A 23,239-nucleotide genomic window follows, 5' to 3' on the forward strand; every position below is an offset into this window, starting at 1 on the left:
GCCTCCCCCCATTGGTTGAGGAGCTCAACATGGGCAGTACAAAACACAGGACGTCTGGTCAAAGGCAATTGCAAATCAACTTACTAGAACTTAGGGTGATGCGACACATGCTGACAGCATTCTACCAAATCCTGAGGGAATCGTATCATGATTCAAACAGACAATCAAGTAGCAAGACCCATGAGGTACAGGCTCATGGGTTTTGTGTCAGAAAGCCTTGCACATATAGCACAGAGCAATTCAGAACAAATCAATTCTAAGTGTGACCTAGTGTTACCTGGCATTTTGAACACTGGGAGATACTCAGCAGAATATTCCACCCACACAAATGGGCCCTGACACAATCCATAGCCGATCCATCTCTTCCGTCTGTAGGGACAATTGAGCATAGACCTCTTTGCATCAGAACAAAACAGAAAACTAAATCTATTCTGTTCCATTCGGTCCAGTGATCTATGTAAGGCACCGGTCTCCTTTCTAGTTCCTTTGGATATAGGCCTCTTATACACTTTTCCTCCAATACTACTTGTAGCGACGATCTTTCAGAAATTTAATTTGAGACCAAGCCAAGATGATCCTAATCCCACTGGCATGGCCCAGATAACTCTGGTATGCCTATCTAGGTCAATTCTCCATAAAACCTCCAGTGAAACTGGAGGACAGTCCTGCCTTACTAGATAGCACATTATTGCAACCGATGCTGCGATATCTGAATCTAACAGCATTGGATATTGATTCTCTACCAGAACCAATTCAGAATGTTCTCTCAGCCAGGAAACCATCCACAAATTGCAGTTGTTCAAGCGGAAATACATCTGTGTCCTTCGCTTTCACTGTCTTAATCTGCATTCTCTCCGTCTGGGTTGGCACTTGCATAAATGCGCATACATCTCCATGCCATGGCAGCTTATTCTCCTGACAATGGAGCACCTACTTCCATGCACCCTCTCGTCTCCAAATTCATGATGGGACTTTTACATTTATACCCACTGGTTGATCCAGTGGTCAAGTCCTGTAGCTGTAAAATTGGAATAGAAGGGAATGGATGATAACATTGCAGAAGCAGATTATCCTCATCCATTCCCATTCCCATTCCTCCAACCCTCCCTCATCCTCCTCCCCTCTCACCCTCCAACCCTCCACCCTCACCCTCCTACCACCTGATCTAACCGCATATATTCCCTGGCACCATGTGAATAATTAAAATGTAAATATAGTTATTGTGAATATAGTTATGTGAATATATTTAAATATGTGAACATGTAACCACCTTTCAAGTTGAATTAGTTGCCTCAATGTTTCCTCCTACTATAAATTATTGTAAAGCCTGTTGCTATGTTATGTTACACTGTGAACCGAGGTGATGTTTTTAACGTGCCCCGGTATATAAAAAACCCTTAAATAAAAAAATAAATAAAAAATAGTTCAATATTCTGGGCATCTGGGACCAATGTGGTAATCTGCTGCTCAGCCTAGCAATGGGGGTGATAGTCTTAATGAGTGAGCCATAGATCTTTGTTTTTTCTCATGGCTTTCTTTTGTAGCAGTAGATGTCGGCATTGCAGCATGGATCTGTTGAAAGGTCCTTTAAAATGTGAAACTAAGTCTTTTGATTAGAACAAATCACATTCAGTTACGTTCATGTTCAGAGCTGGGGTGTCAGGTGTTGGCATGGGTATTCAATAATCACTTCAGATAGGTTCAAGATTAGTGTCTCTGAATGCTGTAGCTTTAATATTTTAACAGTTCAATTAGTCTGAGTCAGTTTAATTTGGTTCATCCTCCAGTTAGCAAAGTTCTTATTTTGATTTTGCAGTGTTTTTTATATATAGCTTTTTTTGTTCAACAAATAGTTAACGTTTTCTAAATTGTTAAAACTTGAGAGCTAATACAGAAAGGAAGTCTGTAGTGGGTACCATATATCCAATATCAACAGTAATTGCAGATCTGAACTGTAAATTAAAAGTTGTGAGCTAGCTATATATTATAAAATATTGTAAACAACAAAAGTCCAGTGTTAGCTAAACAAAAACTCAATATAGTCAGAGAAACTTAAAAACATTGATAGCTTCTGTATTTTATCTGAATAAAACCCAAATAGCTAAGAAGGTGTGGGGTTGCCATTGAAAAGGTCCATGCAGCACTTAACATTTTTCTCCTCTTAATCTAGCTAGAACAAATGGTAAAATAAACAATTTTAACTTAGATTGGCTGCATACAACAGAATTTTCAAAATATTTAAGTATCAATTTAACATTGGTTATATACAGTTTTCTTTCTTGAGGAAGTTAAAGTATAATTGTGCTGAGAGGAATAAAAAATGGAGTGGATTTGAGGATTTCTCTTTCAAAGGTTGTCTGCATTATATACTTCCTGTACACAGAGAGAGATGCACAGTGCAAGGCTAAAAATGAGTCAAGTCACTGGTTCCAGGACAAGTAGCTTTACACTTAAAACCAATACAAGATTTGTTAACTCTTCTGCATACTCTCAGAGGTTTCTCTATGTGCTAACAAATATAAGTAAAATTCCAATGCAATCTCCTGTATCGGATGTATCTTAATGAAGGCAATTCCCACGCAAAAGAATCTGAGTATTTTTACCTCTACGGTTTCTCTTTTAATGAGCTCTCTGATTTCTAAATTCTCATACTGCATTCAGTGTACAAGAACACATTATTTTAACTTGTTCATTAAGTTTAACTTGATTAATAACAGTGTAAACTGAATCCTAATTTTACAACACCATTTAATTGATAACTATGTTAACAAGCATATGAATTTTTGAACACTCCGTTTAACATCAAAACTTTGTAAACCGTTGTGATGGCGAAACCGAACGACTGTATATAAAACTCGATAAATGCACACAGCAAACTAGTTTTCTTCTCTTCAGCGGCACATTCTTCAGACGTGAAAAGCGGGGGAGTCTTTCCTCGGGCAAGTGAGGCAAAACACATTTTAAAATGTAATAGGATTTTCATTGAATACATAGAGGTGGTGTTTCAAAGTTCATAAATACATTAATTATCTGAAAGGAAAATAAAAAGTGTAGTTACTGAGAGCTCAATTTTTAAGGTTTTTGTATACATATGTACTTTAAAAAAGAAAAGTATGTTAGTTCGCAGCGGCGTTCATATCCCAGCTCGACTTCATACTGTCTCTCCCGGCCCATGAAGCAGGCATTGATTGCCGAAATACTGCTAGTGTTGGGCAATTTCACAGCGCCTAGAAAACGTTATCAGCAATGCAGCGGACAGTTTAAGATAAGTCGGTGAAACTAGCCATCCCAGAAATTTGACATGGGCGGATTTATAAGTATTTTGGAAAAAAGACCTACATTTAGCTGATCTAAAATGCTTTAAGGCCTGTGGTTAAGGAGAGCTTATATTTGATGGTTTTAAAAGACTGATTATACACACAATGAAGCAGAAGTACAAGCACTAAGCTCACATATAAAATTAAAAGTAAAAACAGTATACACTAATATTGAGGTACTTCCTTTTGGTTGTTACCCATAAGGATACCAGACATTAGCATCTACGCATAAAGATTTGTATTTTCTCCATGGTTTGTTCAAAGAAAGGGGGAATCGTATTCTGAGGTTGTGGGGGTTTTTTTAGTTCACAGCTTAAGCCAGAAATAAGAAACAGGTACTAGAAAACATGAGACGAAAATAGATGTGAATATTTTTACAGTACTGGCAGATAGCACCCCTTTCTCTTGAGGCAGAAGTAATGAGTAGAAGAATTTAACATTAGTTATATGGAGCTAGGAAACATGGAATTAATTTATTTTTTTTATTTTTTTAAATTTACTCTTTATTAAATATTATTCAATTATAATACAATATCACATTTCTGTGCATAACATAGGCAATTCAATGTGAAAACCATTAAACACTTTACATTCATTTTTTATCCATATTCCTTCAATTTTCACAATGAAACCAATAATGGTTGGAGGCCTAAAAAGAATATATCATTAAAACAAATAATAAACTTCAGGGAGAAGGGGTTGTTAAATCTATATTATTGGACTGTACTATTGCTGGTATAGGTGTTCCCATATTGACCTCACTTTTATCCTTTAAAAAAGTTTGGAGGTGAGAAGGTTCCATAAATATATATTTTTTCCCTTGAAAATTTATAAAACACTTGCTTGGGTATTTCAAATAAAAAGTTACTCCTATTTCCAAGGTTTTATTTTTCAAGAGTAAAAATTGCTTTCTCCTTGCCTGTGTAGGCTTGGATACATCTGGAAATATAAAGACCTTCTGCCCACAGAATAGAATATCTTTATTTTTAAAGAATTTCTCTAATATGGATTCCTTATCCCTTTCCAAAACAAATGACACAAAAAATGTTGCTCTTTTAGATATTATATCAATGGATTCCTCCAAGAATCCATTGATATAATATAATCAATGGATTCCTCCAAGAGGCGGGAAGAAGAGACCACACTAGCGTGGTCTCTGCTTCACGCGCACGCACCCGATGCTCTTCACTTCCTCTTCCAGGCCGCGGGGGGGGGGCGGGAAGAAGAGAGCACGCCGGTGCCACTGACTCCAGCTGTCCTGCCGCGTTCCGCCCGGGTTGACAGCATTTTAAGCCCAGGCGGAGGAGGACCGGGGAGCAGCTGGGTCAGCGGGGTACTGGAAAGTGTGGCGACACTTGTCTGCGAGCCAGATGCAGCCCTCAAAAGAGCCATATCTGGTTCGCGAGCCATGGGTTCCCGACCCCTGCTCTAACCAGTGTAATTCAATTCGGCTGCTGTTTCAAACAGTTCAAAAATTGTCAGTTAAATTAAAAATAGCTTTTAAAATATCCACACAGTTTGTATAATCTGCAATTCATTGCAGCAGTCATTTGTTTGCAAGTATGCAAATAAACCTCATGTTGGCAATGCAAGCTAGCACAACTTGCTCAACATTTGTGGGGAGGGAGTGTAAATCTTTCAGTGTTTTTGTAGTAAAAACACTGGAATTTTCCTTTCATAGCAACAGAGCAGAAAGTGAAACAATACTTTTTTATGAACTGGTTAGAGCTTGAAATTAATGACAAATACAATCATTACACACAGTACATTTGTCAATAAGAAATGCCAGCCTATAGCTCCCACCTTTAATCAGATGTAATGACATAAATGTCAGGGTTTTGAGGCAGCGTAAAGGCAATTGGGCTTCTTCCTCTATGCCCCTACAAAAGTCTGCTGCTGGACATTGTCTTGATATGACTGTAACCACAAGATAAAAACCTCTGCTGTCGTGGTGCACAGTTGTCAGTATACTTGTACCTAGAGTCCAGCTTATAATATCCTCTCCTTCCACAATAATAATGGCTACTTCGGCGATGAGGTTTCATATCTGTACTTCGATATTCTTGTTCCTTTTTGTTAAGGAACTGAGGTGTGTGTGTGTAAATAGCCTTTTCAGTTCTAATAGCATTTTTCATAAATTCTACCCAAGTTATAGAGGGATCTGTAACTAGAGGCCGATCTATGCATGTTTTCATGCATAGGAGCAACCAGAGTGTACATTGTGCAGTCAAAGGATCCATTAAAAGCACATCTGCATTAGCTTTCCACATTTTTAAGAAACGCATACAAAATGCACTGACAGGCTCATCCTTACACTGAGTAGTGGTTTTAACTACATACCAATTCGGCTTAAAGGGTTAACAAACTACCAAATCTTCTAGATCTTGTGAAATGATAGCCATTTCAACTTCTGACAGGTTAACATGTGACTTGCTGGTTAGTAGATATGTCCAGCCTTGAAGACAAATTAAAACAGGTGCACAAACAGCCCATACTTAATTGCTTAGGCAGAGCAAGATGGCTGCAGCACACTGATCTCCCTGTCAGTCCCCCTTTCCTCTTGGATTAATATTCCTTTTCTTTGCACTATGGTAAAGAGAAAAGGGAAGGTGAGAGCTTACCCGACTGAGCCTTCAGATACTCCTGTTCAAAGATCAATTGAGTGCTTTGTCTGAGAGAGTACCCAGCCCGGTGGCGCAGTGAGACTTTAGGGAAGATATTGCTACCATCCCCTGCGACTCCAGATACCTCTGAGTCTGGAGAAGAGAGGCGCTCCATTTCCAACTGAGGGAAGTTCTTCGTCCCCACTCGACGATCTCATCCAGGCCTATGTGTTGAAGAGGACCTGGATGGATTCCACTGAAGTGGCTGTATCTTGCAGTGCCGAGGAAATGACGGTCCAACCCTCTGAGTCTACTCTTTTGGAAGCCCAAGAAATGACTTTTCTTCAGGAAGGCGCTTGCATGCAGCCTGTTTTGGGTGAGACTTTAGAGACTGCTTTTACCTTGCCTAAACCGCAAGTGTTTTCTTTGGAAACTATTTGGCTGGCAGTTGATGGCTTTTCAGATCTCCCAGGTTGCTATCAACGTTAAAGATATTAATCTTTGTCTTATGGCTCAGGAGAAATCTTTGGTTGAGCATTCCAAAAGATGGTAACTGATCCACTTTATCCAAACATGTTTCAGCTTTAATAAAAGATAATTCCCTCCATTCGTAGGAAACTTGAAAACATATCTAAAGTTAAGAATCTTTGTATCTACCCCCTTGGATACTGGAATTCTCACACCTTTATTAGAAGACACCGGAGAAGGCCAGATTAATGTTGCCATTCTGGTCGTTAGCTTGGTTTTAGAACCGCATAAAGAATAGATTATGAAATGTTTTTCAAACAGAGATGAGTTTTTTATCTCTGTAAAATTTGTATTTTTCTGGATGTTGCTCGTACCACTCAATTAAGATGCAGGCAAGTATTACAGGGAGGTGCAATGTTTTATTTAAAATATCCTGCTAAATGTGTAATCGAATATCGAAATGTTGTCTTTTTTGAACCCGCTAAACTGACTGCTTGTCTTTCTGATAAGGCTCCTTCAGAGACTGTGTGAATTTTGCTTTTTTGTTTTCTTCTTAGATTAAAAATAGGGTATTACAGTCCCTTAATCATTTAAAGGCTAATTCAGCGAGCTACATTTTTTCATATTTTTTCTTACAATTTTTGTATAGTGGCCCTCCCTCTCTCAATATGTGTATTTTGTGTATTTTCTTATATAATTTCCTGTTTTTCTCATTATTGAACACTTTTCATAAAGTGTTTTCTTGTCATTTTTGTTTATATATGATCAAAATAGTTTTAAAAAATTGCTCGGTAGTTAAATGTGATTTCAGAATACAAAGTACATCAGATGTGATATTCCCCTAACCATGACTCCTTGTGGAGTACATCTGCCAATTCCTTGCCATCTTGGATTCTTAATCTTGCCAGTTTCTCACAAATAGAATAAGTCTCTGCAGCCATCAAGGATGTAACAGCCTCTTCTGAACAGAGTGCAGGACTGAATATCCAGCCTTGGTGATGTCAATTTAACCTTATTCTGGTGCAGTGTAGCTAGAGCATAATTTAAGTTGATAAGGTTGCCCTAGATGACTCTGAAAACAAGGAAAAAAACATTTTGTGCAGGGGGTGCAGATTGAAATGGGGGGAGGGATAAAAGGAAAGATAAAGCGTCAGTTTCAGTAAGAACCGAATTCTCCTGTACAAACTGTTCGCATGTCTTTCAGCTATAAAGTTAATTGAAAATCATATTGGTACCATACATGTTGATTCAAAAAGTTGTAATATTGCCACAGCAACAGGGCACTTGGTATAGGTTTTATAAGAAAATTCATGCATTGACATCTCTAATTACAGCAGGTTTAAACAAACCCTTATTTGGCCACTTTGAAGTTTTTAACTTATTTATCCATGTCTTTATCTTTTGTATATCATAAGCTAACTGTCCCATACTTTTGCTGCATCATCTCATTAGTTCTGGCAGCTCTTTGAGCCATGTCTTCATTTCCTCTTTTAAACATTTTATGTTGGTAATTCTACCCACATGTGCACATAGCTTCTTAACAATTCCTTCTAGTTTTATAAATCAGTACTTCTACTATACACAGAATGATGATAATCCAATTGATTTTGCACAAGAATACGAGACCTGGCAATCACAGCACACTGCAATCCAACAGAGAATTTATGGCAAACCCAGTTTTCCATATGATGCATGGTATCTGCAGTTGCACATATCTTATGGCACACAGCTGCAGTTGCATACTGCATTCAGGATACACAGGACAAGATGCTAACACAGAGCATCTGCCATCCCACACACTATACCTAGGTACCTTTAAAGTTAGTTTATATCTATAAACTTAACCAGACTTATGTTTTTATAATCTTAAGTCTTATTTGAACCAAATCCTTACATTTGTTAGTTCTATGATTTACTTAACACGGAATAACCCTTCCAAGGTCAGCCTGGGTGTGTTGTCCTTCTCCATTGTGGTGACTTCAACACAGTGGGATAACCTTGCCGTGCCAGTCTCCTGGTCTTCAGGGTAATATCCCTGACTATTAAGTTATGAAGTTTTCTCCAGCTGTTGGTTTAGCAAGGAAAAAAGTCCCAAATCAAATGAGTTTATCTACCTGGAGTAGAGAGAAAAAGCCAGTTAGCTGCTATGGAGAGAGAACAACGAAGGCAAAGAAAAGTGTCCACTGTTCCTTAGGCGGGGCAGCTAAGAAGACATTTCCACTCTCCCTCTAGGTCTCATTTGGGTCTCCATTTGGTTTGGTTCAATAAATAAATGCTTAGAGCCAACAGCTGTGGAGAAAAGCTTTTTGTTGAAGGTTACAAATAAAAATAAGGCAGCATACCTTATGGAGAGAGTGACAGTGCTACACAAAGCATCAGTATAAAACTTTCTCTCAAATGATTTTACTGATAAGAAACATAGGATTTATACTTGTACATTTCCAATCCCTAAACTAGGTTACACAATTTTCTTGATCAGCTTTTTATTATAAATCCAAAGGGCTATATGTAAATTTGCTTTCACCCTGCATGTAATATTATCTGTAGCTACATTACCAGCATGACCTTGGTGTGTTTTTTAAACGACTTCTATAACCCTGAGGCACAGTACTTTTCTGCTAATACAGCATCTCTAGTTAGTATTTCCCTTTCGGTGTCTGCCTGTCTAGCAAAATCAAAGCGCAAAACTGAAGCATAAATTCTATAGAATATTTGTTAGTAATTATAAATCTACTTATGATAAAAAAAAAAACAACTTAGAACAAAAATGACTACTTGTGTGACATGTCAAAAATTGTTTCTCTGCCTCTTCACCACTCTTTATCACAAGTTATGCTTGCAATAGAGGCTCTGGGCACCTACAAGTGTGTGGCAGTAGTTAAAGCAAATCGTATGGTAAGAATGGAGAATAAAACTGAGAATATCATATTGTCTGTATTAATCCATTGTCTATCTCATCTCAAAAAGACATAGAACTAGAAAAGGTGGAGAAGAAGGGTGATAAAAATGATAAAGGGAATGGAGTATCTTCCATATACTAGGCTACACAAGCCAGGGCTGCTCAGCTTTGGAAAAGAGGTGGCTGAGAAGAGACATGATAAAAAATTTATAAAGTTATGAGCAGATGAAATAGGTAAATAAAGGATGTTTATTTACCCTTTTAAAAAAATACTAAAACAAGGGGTTACTAAATGAAACTAAAGCCAATGGGTTTAAAAGAAATTGTAGAAAGTACATTTTCATTCCATGTGCAATCGAGCACTGGAATAAGTTGCCATATGAAAGTGGTCAAAGCAACTAATATAGCAGGGTTTAAAAAAATGTTTGGACAAGTTCCTGGAGAAAAAGTCCATAAAATATTTATTAGCAAAGTAGACTAAAGAAAACTATTGCTGTCCCTGGGAGTGACAGGAAGTAGATCTAGTTTATGGGATCTGCTGGGTACTTGTGACCTAGCCAGGCCACTGTTGGAGACAAGATGCTGGGGTTCATGGTCCTTGGTCTGATCCAGCATGATATTTCTTATATGCTTGTTTTTGTGTTTTTTTTTTCTATAGCCCAAAGCAGCTATTACCACAACTGCAGCAGCACCATCAACAGTTGTGACGCCTTCATCAAGCGTAGCCACTGCTGCTGTCACTTCTACAACAGCAGCAGCCACTTCTAGCCCCATATCTGCCCCTACTTCTACTCCTCCTTCTACTCCTACTCCTCCCACCTCAATATTGGCTGCAGCACCTTCTGAACCTCTAACTATCTGTGCTCCTAAAGAAGAGGAGAAACCGTCTGAAAAATCTGACAAAGCCCCAGACACTGTCACCTCAGCATCAACTGACAGCAAAGAACCCAGCAACAGGTAAAATATATCTGTAATCCTTATTGAAATTGGTGCATTTTAATGTTCTATATTTTTGTCACACTCTGTAAGTGGGAAAGTGGAGGACAATATAACCATGATATTGGATATATTATTTAGGTAGCATTATTGAAATAGAATAGAGTATACAAGGCTCATTTATAGGTAGGCAAAATAATTGTTTAGCTTTACTATGCTGTGTGTGTTCAAATTCTGTTATCAAATTAGATGGTAACTATGCAAGGTAGGTATTTCCTTCAGCCTCCTCTATAGAGATTGATCATTTGTTTCTGGAAAGCTATATCATATAATTAGCAAGCAGTGGCCCATTTTATTCTAGTTTTCAATTAATCCCACAGTACCCCCTCACATGCACTTCTCTTTTTAATTATGAGGCTAGCACAGATTTCCACTCAACATCTCTACCTTTTGGTTATTAAACCAAGCATGATTTCCTCACAAGCGAAAAGGCCCAAAAGAATCATGGCAGTGAACATTCAAAGCCTTTCCTGCTGCTTATTCTTGGGGAAAGCTTTGTGGCACATACTTACCTATCCAGGAGTGCCTGTCTAGCAGGGATAAGATTAGGTAAGACAGGTGTTTTTATCAGAGGATAAATTAGCATGGCAGTCCTTATGCATGAGTGACAACATCAGATGGAGCCTGGCATAGAATTTTGACCTCAGTTTCCACGCTAAACTATTGTATGGAGGCAGCGGAATAGAAGAATTTTAAATAAATATAAATCTGAGCATGCAATACTGTCACCTGTCCATATGGGGGGCCCTCTCACTCTAGTCTTTTTTCCAAGGAGTCCATGAGTCACAATTCTTGTCTACTGCTAGGAAGAAAATTCTGCTTCCTAAGTGGTGCAGGAATTGTCTTATGGGTCCCCGAAGCTTTTTCTCTTGTCTCTTTAGTAATCTTAAGTACGTAAGGTTTTCGGTGGTTTATTTTTGTTTTATTGGCAGTTGCATGATGTACAGGTGCATCGAGGCAGCACTGATTGTATTTTTGATCTAGCATCTTGTTTGATTTCGCTTTTAATTTTTTGCCAGATGCCACTAAAAGAAAAAGCAACCAGCAGCTTCAAGAAGTGCCCTCTGTGTGAGAGGACCATGTCTATCACAGCTGCCTGTGAGCCAACCACAATGTTCAGGGGTGACTCCTTTGTACAACTGTGAGCCCTAGGGGATGTCAATCCTGACTCGAGCATATGGAGAAGCTTTTTGGGTTTCATAAGTCTGGCCCATCTGTATCAGCATCGAAGGATCCAGGAGCTACATAAACATTGAGAATGGTATTGATCCTCCATGACCTTGAGTGCCAGATAGGATTGAGGGGACATACCTGTGTCTAGATCCTCCTACCCAAAGAGCATGAAAGGCTCAGCCTCTTCAGTTCTAGCATCATGGAGCTCCAGTGAGATGCATTGGGTGAAGGCCAAGAAACATCAACATTGGTCTTTGACGATGCTGAGAGTGGGGACATTCTGGCAGCTGCCTTGAATCCCCCGAAGTGTTTTCGAGGTGATAAGAGCTCCACCTGCTTTCAGTACTGAGAATTGTATCGCTCTCAAAGGATCTAGGTGTCAACTAGCGATACACCTCTGGTATCCCAGGAAGGTGGAGCCTCTCTTCCTCCTGTGTCTGCAACCATTTTGACATTGGCAGTTTTTTTTTGAGGAGAAACTGGACAGGAAGATCTTTTGCTGGCTTCATCCAGAGGATGGTGAATATCATTTCATTTACATTGGAGATGGAGGATGAATCCAGGACCAAGATGCTGAACATTCACTGATGTGTGGAGAGCTCACCCCCCCCCCCCCCTTTCCAAAAGGACACAGTGGCTGCCCTTGTCCCTAAAATCCTTTGGTAGATGAAGATAAGGATGTTGGAAAACTTGTTCTCTGTGGCACTAGTGAATAAGAAATCAGATGTGTATTGTATCCAGAAGCCCCTCCGATTTGAGAAGCAGTAGCTTCTGGAAGAAGCTGTTCTTAACAAATCTAGAACCCATTCCTTGGTGCTCCTGAGGAAACATAGAAACATGACAGCAGAGGACCTGCTGCTTGGAAGGAGGCTGAAGTTTACGTAAACCATTAGCCTAGGATAACCAGACCACATGAGTCCAGATTTAACCTATTGGATATGCCACCAAATTGCCTGCCGAAGGCCTGCTTGGTCAGTGCCTCTGTGTCAGGAACTGCTACAGTTGAGGTCTCCCTTTTATAGGCCAGTAGGACTTTTTGGGGGGAGTGGCCTGGAATAGAGCTCCACCACTTAACAGGAATTAAGGGTCAACAAACAAGATGGAGGTGATTACTTTTTATTGGACTACTTTAGTGGATAATACTTTAAAATTGGCGCAGTGTGCTGCAGCAGTCAAAGCAAACAGAATGTTAGCAATTATTAGGGAGGGAATGGTTAATAAAATGGAAAATGACATGCCTCTGTATCGCTCCATGGTGAGACCGCACCTTGAATACTGTACAATTCTGGTCGCTGTATCTGAAAAAAGATATAGTTGCGATGGAGAAGGTTATAGAGGGCAACCAAAATGATAAATGGGATGGAACAGCTGCCCTATGAGGAAAGGCTGAAGAGGTTAGGGCTGTTCACCTTGGAGAAGAGACGGATGAGGGGGGGATATGATAGAGGTCTTTAAGATCATGAGAGGTCTTGAACGAGTAGATGTGAATCTGTTATTTACACTTTCAAATAATAGAAGGACTAGGGGGCACTCTATGAAGTTATCAAGTAGCACATTTAAGACTAATCTGAGAATTTTTTCACTCAACGCACAATAAAGCTCTGGAATTTGTTGCCAGAGGATGTGGTTAGTGCAGTTAGTGTAGCTGGGTTCAAAAAAGGATTGGATAAGTTCTTGGAGGAGAAGTCCATTAACTGCTATTAATCAAGTTTACTTAGGGAGTAGCCACTGCTATTAATTGCATCATTAGCATGGGATCTTCTTGGTGTTTGGGTAATTGCCAGGTTCTTTTGTCCTGGTTTGGCCTCTGTTGGAAACAGGATGCTGGGCTTGATGGACCCTTGGTCCGACCCAGCATAGCAATTTCTTATGTTCTTATATTAATAGATCTATGACCAATTAAAAAAAAAAAAAAAAAAAAGGTATCACCTATGTGTCTGTTTGACCCTTAATTCCTCATGTCCAAGTGGACATCAGGGCAACCACAATTCTTTGCTCAAGATTCAACAGGCAGAGCAGGAGGGGTGTTCTGTGCCAGACCCTCCCATCCAGACAGCCGGCAGGGAGAAAGAACAGGAGGTAAACGTGGAGCAGACTGAGAAATGAACAGCCACTCTGCCCCCTAATCTAGCTCCCTCTCCCTTTTTTGGGTGATCCTGAAACACACCGTAGAGTAAAGAACAGACACAAAAAGAGGTTGAATTAGCCTAAGTTTGAATCTTGAGCAATAGTACCAATTATAAAAGCTTCAACCTTGGTCTTGATGAACAGCGTTACTGCTCACAAGTTTCAAACTTGTACTAATTTATTCTTTTTATGTCTGCTACCTGGCATATAATTTCTGGTAGAATAGCCCAAAATAGCATTCTGCTACATTTCATCTAGGACCCAAGAAAGCAGAGTAGAGTTGGCAGTATAACTGTTTTGTCTCCATGGAAATGGAGCAGAGCGAGGAGCAGCACAATCATTTCTGGCCTTCCAGGCCCCTAGAGGAAGAAGACCAGAGCTTTAGGGATGATTACCCTGAGACAGGGACAGACGTATGGGCCTTGGATTTTGTGCAGTTTCTCAGCACAATTGGAGGCTGTGTGAGAGAATAGCCAAGGTTGAAGGCACGAGCGGTGACGGTCTCTCACCACTACTGCTACTCCTGGTATGTTGGTTTACTGGTGCCGCTGCTGCTTTTTGTGCTCACTTTCTGGGCTCTGTCATCTTTGCTCCTGGGAACCACACGGGAGGGGGAGCGGGAGGGAGCAAGATTGAGGAGATTAGGGAGAATGAAGTAATCAAAGAGGGGTAGGGACAAGAGCAAGTGAAGGGATATAACAGGAGAGAGAGAGTAAGAGGATTGGGAGGACAGTTAGTGAGCAGATCGGAGTGGATGTGGGTTGCAGTGCTGCTTCCTGAGCAAGCTATGCTTTTGAACTCTATGCCCCCCCCCTGCCCCCAGGTCTAAAGAGGCCGAGGAAAGCAGATACATGTTAGAATGTCCTCTCCTTCAAGGCAGAGGAGAGTCAGCTGAGGCTCAAAGTAATTTTCCATGTAAGGGGGGAGGAAAGACGACTAGGGGATTAAGCATGAGATTTGGGGTTCCTAGGATCACTAAGATTAATGGGGGGGGGTGGGGCTTAGAATGGAGCACAAGGATTTCTAGAGCAGAAAGGAGGGTATAGAGTACCTAACTTTTTTTTGCTTACCCCGGTGATCCTCCATCTTAGCCCCAATCTGTGCTCAAACCACCCCACCCCCACCTTTCCACAGTTCCATTTCCTTTTTGTCTTCAAATTAAGCCCTATAGGCAGGCTGTGTGGTCAAGCCTGTTTCACCAGGCCAAAGAGGGTGTGGATTCCACTCAAGAACTCCTGATCCCAAAGAAATCAGGGGAACTCTGTACCATCCTTCACCCGAGTGTGCAAATCAAGTTACTTAAAAGGGAAAAGTTAAAAATGGATTACCTGGGCAGTTAGTTCCTTTGCTTGAAAAGGAGATTGGCTGTGCTCTCAAAATCTAAAGGATGCTTACACTCACATAGCTTCAGGTCACAGAAAATCTCAGATTTGTACTAGGATAACGTCGCTTCAGTATTGCATGCTGCGCTTTGACCTAGCATTTGCACTATGTGTTCACAAAATGTCTGGCAGTGGGGGCAGCCACTTCTATGTGAATTAGGAGTACATGTTTTTCCCTGCCTGGATGATTGGCTGGTCATGAGCATGGCTCAAAGCAATGCTGCAAAATTATCTGTATGTTGGAGTTCTAGTTTGTCAAGTCCTACTTGAGCCTGTCATCACAAATGAAATTTATATGAGCTTTGCTAGATATGCCTCAGGCAAGAGCCTTCATCCCACAGAGGACTATTTTGTTGTGGAGAAAATGAATCGGCAGATGTCAGCATGGAATATGTTGGCACATCTTTACATGAGAAGAGCTCAGTGAACCTTCAAATTGCAGTGGACTTAGGTCACATAAGATCTTAAACAGCATTTGCATCACCCAGCTTCTGAAGAACATCCTGTTGTGGTGACTGCAATCTGGCAAAAGATGTACCTTTTCAAGTTCCTCCTGTTCACGTTGTCCTAACCATGAAGGTGCCCAGCATGGGCTGCAGAGCCCATGTAGAGGAACAATGCACCCAGGGCCGTTGGTCAACTCAGGAAAAGCTTCATAAGATAAACTTCCTGGAGTTAAGGACTGTTTTGTTATGCTCTGAAGGCTTTCAGTTAACAGAGTACCACTTTTATCTAAACTGACCATCAAGTGGCGATTTTCTACATCCGTAAGCAGAAAAGAGTGGGATCATATCTCCTGTATTGAGAAACTGTCCAAATATAGAACTGGGCCATTTGTCAAGAAATGGTTCTCAGGGCCTCTTGCTTGGCAGGCGTAGAGATTGTCTTAGTGGACTTAATATCCTTGAACCACACATGTGGTCCCTGAATTAAGGGGTAGCAAATCAGATTTTTAGTGTGAGGCATGCCTGTGGTGGATCTGCTTGCATCCTTTTGAACAGGGAGGTTCTATTTCTCTGCTCTAGAAGAGTCTCAAGGCAAACTAACCTCAGAAAACTGCCCCCCCCCCCCCTTTCTCAGAAGAGACTGAGAGAATATGATTTTTATAACTTCCTTTTGGCTGATACTGATTTGGTTTCTGATCAGACCGAGGAATTCCCCAGCCCTCATTACGCAAGACTGAAGGACTGTTGCACCATTCTTGATCCTCATAGCCTGGATTTTCAGAGGATAGCTCTGCAATCCTTGGATCTTCCAGAGGGATATGTATCTGGTTTTTCTGACTTCCAGGAAGTCCTGTGGATTGAAGTGGAGACTTGCCTTGTGGTGTCAAGAAAATGCCTTTGGTCTTTTCTCCTGCTTAATTGCCTTCTATATCTTTCTGAGTCAGGGCTTAAGACCAATTCAATTAAGGTTCACCGTAATACAGTTGAAAGTTAACTCATGGGGCAGTTTCTCCAAATGGATTTGTTTTGTGCATTCCTTGACAGGAATGAACTTCATTCATAAGCCAAGGTATGTTGGGAGTGATCGCAGTCTTAGTTACTGCTAATGCCCTTCTTAGTACTTGGATTGAACCAAGGACAGCCGCTTTCTGGAGTTCATAGGATGGAATATTTATAAACAACATTTTAAGATGTGCTTTGAAATTCTTCTTAATCAGGCAAATATAATTGGGACTATTTCTGTATTTTTCTCCCACATTTTATCTTGGTTTCTGATTGTATCTCTTGGTACTTAAGGGTCTTAGCTTTCTCCATACCATCCACAGAATAGTCACTAAGTGCTGACATCTCTATCAGCACTGGCATTCATTCACAATATCTGGTTTTCTAGTATCTATCTTCCTATCGGTGTGAATAGGAATGTCACAGGTGATCATAACTTCTTCATTCTGTTCGTTTCAGTTTAGATTGGTACGTTTGTAATGTTTATACAATTTCCAATGAATGAACCATGCTAATTTGTGCCTCTCTGTATACAGGCCTTCTGATCACAACAAGATGTGTAACTGTTTCCAGTTCTGTTCTTCAGAATATGCATTCGTCCATTTTACCAGTCTTTTCTATGCTGGCCATGAACCAACTTGTCTGTAGTCTTCTGTCCTGCACTACAATTATCACTCTCTCATCCTTAGGTTTGAATTCACCTTTCCTTTACCACTGCTGTCAAATCTTGATCCACTTAGGGTTTCTGGAGTAGCTTTCTATACTTCCCACTGTATTTGTGCTTCTGCCAATTATCCTTCCTTGTTTGCAGATCTGATTCTTTAAAGTTTTTTTTCCTCTTGATTTGGTAATTCTCTAGCTGCTTTCCCTTATGCTGGTGGATTTTCACTAATTCTCTCTATTGGCTAGAATGGTTGTCCAGGCTTAAGGACTGAGACTGATTATGCTTGCTCGTTTTCTTACTTCAGCACTATTTGAGTATTTGGATCAGTTGATGCTGTTAATTATCTATGAACTGTGTAATCAATTTCAATAAGATCCATAGTGCCTTCAGCTTTGGGAATGTACAATCTCAGGATACACTGATTTTTTTATAATTATCTGAGCATAGACTAACTTTTTTTTATATCCATTTCTTCTACATATTTATGGGGCCAATCTGTTATTCCAAAACTGTATGATAGTGTAGGAATTGCCAGCTGATTAATAGCTTGTATCTTATTTTGTTTTAAGGCACTTTTCAATATCTACTTCAGTCTCCTATAGTACTCTTTACTAATCTTTTTCTTTCTGTGCTTTATGCCTAATAATTCTACCTTTCTCTGCTCCTAGATATAATCTCTTCCTGCTCCAGTTCTTTTATATTACAATCTTTAGTCAGGGAGATGTTTTCAGTTTTAATTTTCCTTTAAGGAAAGTTGCCTTAGCACATTTGTCTAGGCCAAATGTCATCCTGACATCTGAGAAACTCACTACTTGAAGCTATTCTGCTAAGTGAGCATCACAGGAGCTAAGTTTCAAATCTACAGGTAAAAGATATAATTGGTAGGGAATTGGTCATTCTAGGATTAAGGATAGTGTGCTTAGCGGATTTAATGCCAAACAAAACAAGTGACAGGGAATCTCTCTGAAATACTACTCACTGGATCTTAATGTTAGAGATGGCATATTGTCCATTCTCACAATTCAGATTGACTGTAGTCTGCCATGTTTTCATGATGAGCTTGTTGCACCCTATCAGTACTGAGTTCACTTTGTATTTTTCAAGGCAGTTTATTATCCAAGAGTGTGGTATGCTATCAAAAGCTTTCTTATAGTCGATCCATGCTATACTGAGATTTCGGCTATTTATACAGCTGGTCATAATGGCTTTATTCAGCATCAGCTGGTTCCACATGCTCCCCTTTTGTTACCTTTCTGTTCTTTTGCCAAGAGCTCTGTGCAGCCTTTAGTTGGCAAATTCATGACTGGCTTACTTCACTTTGAAGTCTTCCATCAACTCTCCTGCTTCATCATGGATGATATTGACTCAGCTGATGAAAGCTTCCTTTGAGCCTCTAACTGAAGTACCTCACCTAAAATGTTTGTGTTTTTTTTTTTTTTTTTTATGGTGGTTCTTTCAGCCTGCAGATTTGGTGAGCTCTAGTCACGTTCTACCAAGCTTTTTGGTTCTGCACAGACATCCTAAGTTCTTGCCTGAGGTAATGTCTGACTTTTTTTTAATTAAAATTTTTTTTTTTTTTTTATATACAGACATTCGATCTGAGATATCACATCTGTTTACATTCAGTCGTTCTCCAATGTTTTCCCAGGCCATGTGTCCCGGAAAGGTGGACAAGCGCTACACAATTTGGACTTCAAGAGAGCCTTGGCATTCTATCTGGAGTGGCCACCCAGCTTTGTGTTCTTTTGACAACAAACCTGGAAATAACGTTGCCAAGCGCACTATTTGTAATTGAATAGCAGATTGCATCTCCTGTTATGCCCAGGCAGGCTTGAATCTGGTGGGTTATGTCAAGGCTCATAGTGTTAGAGCTATGATGTTGTCAATAGCCCACCTAAGATCAGTCTCCATGAAGGAGATTTGCAGGCTGTGATGTAGAGTTCTCTCCACACATTCACATCACTCTGCTGCTTGGACAGGAATTCCCAATGACACAGGTTTGGCCAGTTTGTCCTGGGTGAGGGTGATCTCTTTGAGGTGCAGAACCCAACTCCATCTCTCCTATGTCCTTTTATTTTGGTTGAAAAAAAATATATATACAATGATGGCATCTCGCCCCCACAAAAAAAAAAATGTTTTTGCCCATAGACATGGTTTCACAGTTTTCCCTCTCATTCAGGGCAGTCTATAGCTAGAGATATTCCCTATGTGTGAGGAGTGTCATCCTGCTTGTCCTTGGAGAAAGCATGTGCTCTGAGGACAGCAGGATATTAGTCCTCAAAAAATCCACCTGCTTTACCCTTGGAGTTGATTTCTCCAAGTCTAAGCTGAAGAATAGATTGAAGGACCCCTGTGTGGTTGCATGGCAGTATTGTAATTTACACCTGTCCAGTAGGGCATGCTCACAGCTTCAAGAACATTTAAATCAAATTTTTGTGCCAGGCTCCATCTAATGTCACCCATGTGTGAGGACTGCCATCCTGCTGTCCTTTCACATCTGTTACAGATAAGAATTTCTATCCATGATAGTACTTGATAGTGTTTAGGCAGTAGCAAAGACCAAGGAAAACATGAAAAATGCAACACAATGAGTTTTCCTTTTTAAATCTTGTGTTAATTTTCTGCTGAAGTTTGTTTAAAAGATTTGTTCTTGTGAGCACCTAAATGTACATACAAGGACAAGTAATGGTGTGAAATTGGCTGCTTATTCACCTCCAGGAAAAAGCATAGCTCTTAATTTAATGGTCTGAGAGGGTGGCATTTCTCTAGTCTCGATTATTGACATAATGAAGAAGATGTTTTGCACAATGTTTGAGGCATTTCATGTATATATTTAGTTGCTCACAAAACTGTTTTATTTCATACCTTCCCATTTCTGTTTTCCATTACACACAGTAATGGTTGTAATGAAATACCAGAGGTAAAAAGTATGTGGGTTTTTTTGTTTTTGTTTTTTTTTTTTTTACAATTAAGTCCATTTAAGTAGAAAGCAGTTTTGTCGACAAACAAGCATAAATTAGCCATTACACATGGGTAACGTAAACAGACAATACTGATGTGGACCCAGCTCTCAGAGCTCAGTAAAAACTGAATATAAGCAAGAGTTTCTGCACACATGCTGCCTTGCGAGCAGCTCACTCTTTCTTTGAGCTTCTGCATGTGTATCCAGTCTCTGAACCTTTGATTTTTGGCTTTCTTAATGGCTTCATCTGCTTCATTGCTGATTCCTGTTTTTTGCCATTTCCATGGCAACCCTCCAAACAGAACTCTTAATTTCTTTAAAAAATAGACACGAATATGTGAAAAATCCAAGACTAAGAAGCCTCAGCTTGGTGGTTTTAAGGCCTGCATCTTTGGGTACTGGATGTCCATCATGGATATGCATGCTTCTACTGCTGCCTGAGCACGGACCATGACTCCTGGAAATGTTATAGCTGTGGTTGGATGTCTCCCAAGGTGCAGCATCACTGAGCTGAAGATGGAGGCCACAAGGAAGATGCCAGTGGGGTAAGAGCCCCAAGCCATGGCATGAGGCTGTGAGCAAAGACTTTCTTAGTCCATGAGTGAAGTACCACTGGGCTTAGCACAGCTGGATCCTGAAAGCACAGAAAATCCTCCCCGCCCCCCCCCCCCTTTGCCTCAGGTCAAGGGTTAAGTGGGGCGCAAAAACCTAAGACGCAAAGAAAAGTACCTAAACAATGCAAAGGAGCTCGGGGGGGGAGTCAGTACCACTGGTTCAGGGCTCTGATGGAGCAGGCCCTTCCTAGACACAGGAGATAAGTGCAGGCTTTCTATCAGTAACTGTGGCTTTTATTTGATGGGACCTTTGCCAGCAAAGTTCTGTATATTATGGTGTGGAAGATTTCCATGGCAGTCATTTTTCTCTGACATGGGCTAACCAGGGCACCATCCGTATTCTCTGTGGAGAACTCACATTTGCAGATGGTCAACCCTCTTTGCGAGGTATGTCAGAGCACTGTCTGTCACATTGGAGCAGAGCACATTGGCACATAAACCCAGAAATTCTGCAGGTAAAGTTAAGGTGTAACAAGCGCAACTGACTCAGTCCATGGACCAAGGTGCTGTTTGGGAGTGTTAAGTGCAGCCAGTACGGAGTACATCCTTGAGATTTTTACTACCACGATAGACAATTGCTGTAGCGCAGCATTCTTTCATGGCTGTAGACAGCCCTAAGTGATGGTGATCTGAGTTTCTGATGAGGCTGTCTTCAATTCCATGCAGGGGCTTCTGCAGCTTAGCTAGTAAAGAATTTGCCTCAAGCCCTGGGGACCAGAGAGGAAAATGAGACCCTCTCCTGTCCAATATGGTGAAAATTTTCCTACATAGTAGGACCGCTTAAAGTCCTACACCACTGTGTGGCTCTACTCAAGAGCTTCTAGAGTTTGAGAGTAAGTTCTCACCATAAGATGATAGGTTCTCCTCATTCAGGGTCAGAAGGGGATGAGGGTGACTTTATTGATTCATAGTTCTTACTAGATATTCCGTTCCTCAGAAGAGCATTATTCTCCTGAATCACCCTCTTCCCCTTCGGGCTTGTGGTTGGTGTTCCCCTGTGGTCAAGAGAGGAGGAACATTCTACAGGGATTTCTTCAGATCCCGTACTGGACTTGCGTCTGCATCAGTCTCTTCTGGCAAATCTCTGCTTCTCTCTGTTCTTGGATAAGCTGGCAAAGATGCTGTCAGTGTCAGGAGGTAAAATGATCTGAGAACAGATGTCTAGGGGCATCTCTAGTTTCTTGAACCTCTAGTGGATTTTCATGGCTGTCCTGGTTCAGAAGCTTCTTAGCACCTCCAGAGGAGGATGTGGCAGAAGATGCTGTACCTGCCAGTAGCCTGGAAACTGGATTTAAAATGCAGGGTCCAAGAGTCCCTTGGACTTGGTGTTATCCAACTATCAGTGCAAGAGTACACATTGAAGTGTGCTAAGTGCACTCGTGATCCACCCAATATGCTTCCTGGGTCGAACAAAAAAGTGTTGGATGCATTTGGAGAAAAAGCTTTAGGTGGCTGAGTGCCAGTTCTGCATGGTCCAGTACCAGCATGAATACATGCTAAAATCTCTGATTCGACAGACCTAGAACAGATGGGATTCTGTCAAGCAGAGAACAAATGTGAGAAGCACCTTATTTCTTCCATTTATGAAGTAATTGATACAGCAGCCAGGACTTTGTTGCATCTGCAGGAGCCTGAAATGTTACATGGTTATGAAGGTGTGACCTCTGAGAGGATGTGCATGATCATCTTACAGATGTGTTCAAGATGGTGCCTCTGATTTAAAGAACATAAATCCACTTTGTAATCGCTATTGGCTGCAGCAGGAGACCATCCGGCTCTCACCTGATGCTAGTGTATTCAGTTCTTAATTTGTAGATAGCAAGTGGAACTATGGAGGGGGGAGGTGAGGTGTGGTGGGGCCAAAATCAAGTGTGACCTATGCAAAGGGGCAGGAGCAGGGCTGGATATGAACCTTTTCTCTCCCAAACACATACACAATATCAGATTGCACTCTAAACATGTTTGAGCATTGGTGGGCAAAGGATAGCTGGGGATTGAGCACTGTGGAGGTTGAGGATTAAGGACCAGTGGGGTAAGGAGAATGAGACCCTCTTCTTTAACCACCAGCACGACCTCTGTCTTGGTTATCCTGATCCTCCATCCCCAGCCACCCTTGAATCCCCAAGTGGTTCTAGAGTCCCCAAGATTATCCTCCAATTCTTAGTGGTCCTTGAGCACCTCTCTTTCCCACAAAAATTGCCCCCTTCAGTACATTTTCTCCTCTCCCGCCCTCGGCCTCTTCTTAAGCCAGAATTAGCTGGCCCTCTTCTGCCTTATGTGATGGAAGGAAACTGGTTTGCACTCACCTCAGATGGGGGCAGAGGGGCTTGGAATTCAAAAATAAGGCCTGTTCTTTGTTTCCTCTTGGATGGAAGGAAGGAATCAGTGCCACACGCTCTCCTTAACTCTTTTCTCTCTTAAACCCCCAAACACACCCCCTACCCTCATTCACTTTTTCCTTGCCTCCCCCTCCATTCAACTCACATATTGCTCCCCCACACTGATAATCTCTCACACCCCATGTTACCTTTTGATCTTCTCACTCACATTTCTCCTCTTCCAGGTCACCCCAAGCACTTCAAATTC

The 23,239-nt window shown here is 40.9% G+C and overlaps 1 protein-coding gene across 1 annotated transcript in view; it reads left to right on the forward strand.

The window, feature by feature from the left end:
* RAD23B (RAD23 homolog B, nucleotide excision repair protein) overlaps positions 1 to 23,239 on the forward strand; it is a 177,517-nt gene that overhangs the window by 62,832 nt on the left and 91,446 nt on the right. The window contains exon 4 of the mRNA XM_029604901.1: positions 9,946 to 10,244. Coding sequence (XP_029460761.1) covers positions 9,946 to 10,244 — 299 coding nt within the window. The remainder of the gene's footprint in view (positions 1 to 9,945; positions 10,245 to 23,239) is intronic.

The sequence above is a fragment of the Rhinatrema bivittatum genome, chromosome 1 (assembly GCF_901001135.1).
Source record: "Rhinatrema bivittatum chromosome 1, aRhiBiv1.1, whole genome shotgun sequence".
Taxonomy (NCBI): domain Eukaryota; kingdom Metazoa; phylum Chordata; class Amphibia; order Gymnophiona; family Rhinatrematidae; genus Rhinatrema; species Rhinatrema bivittatum.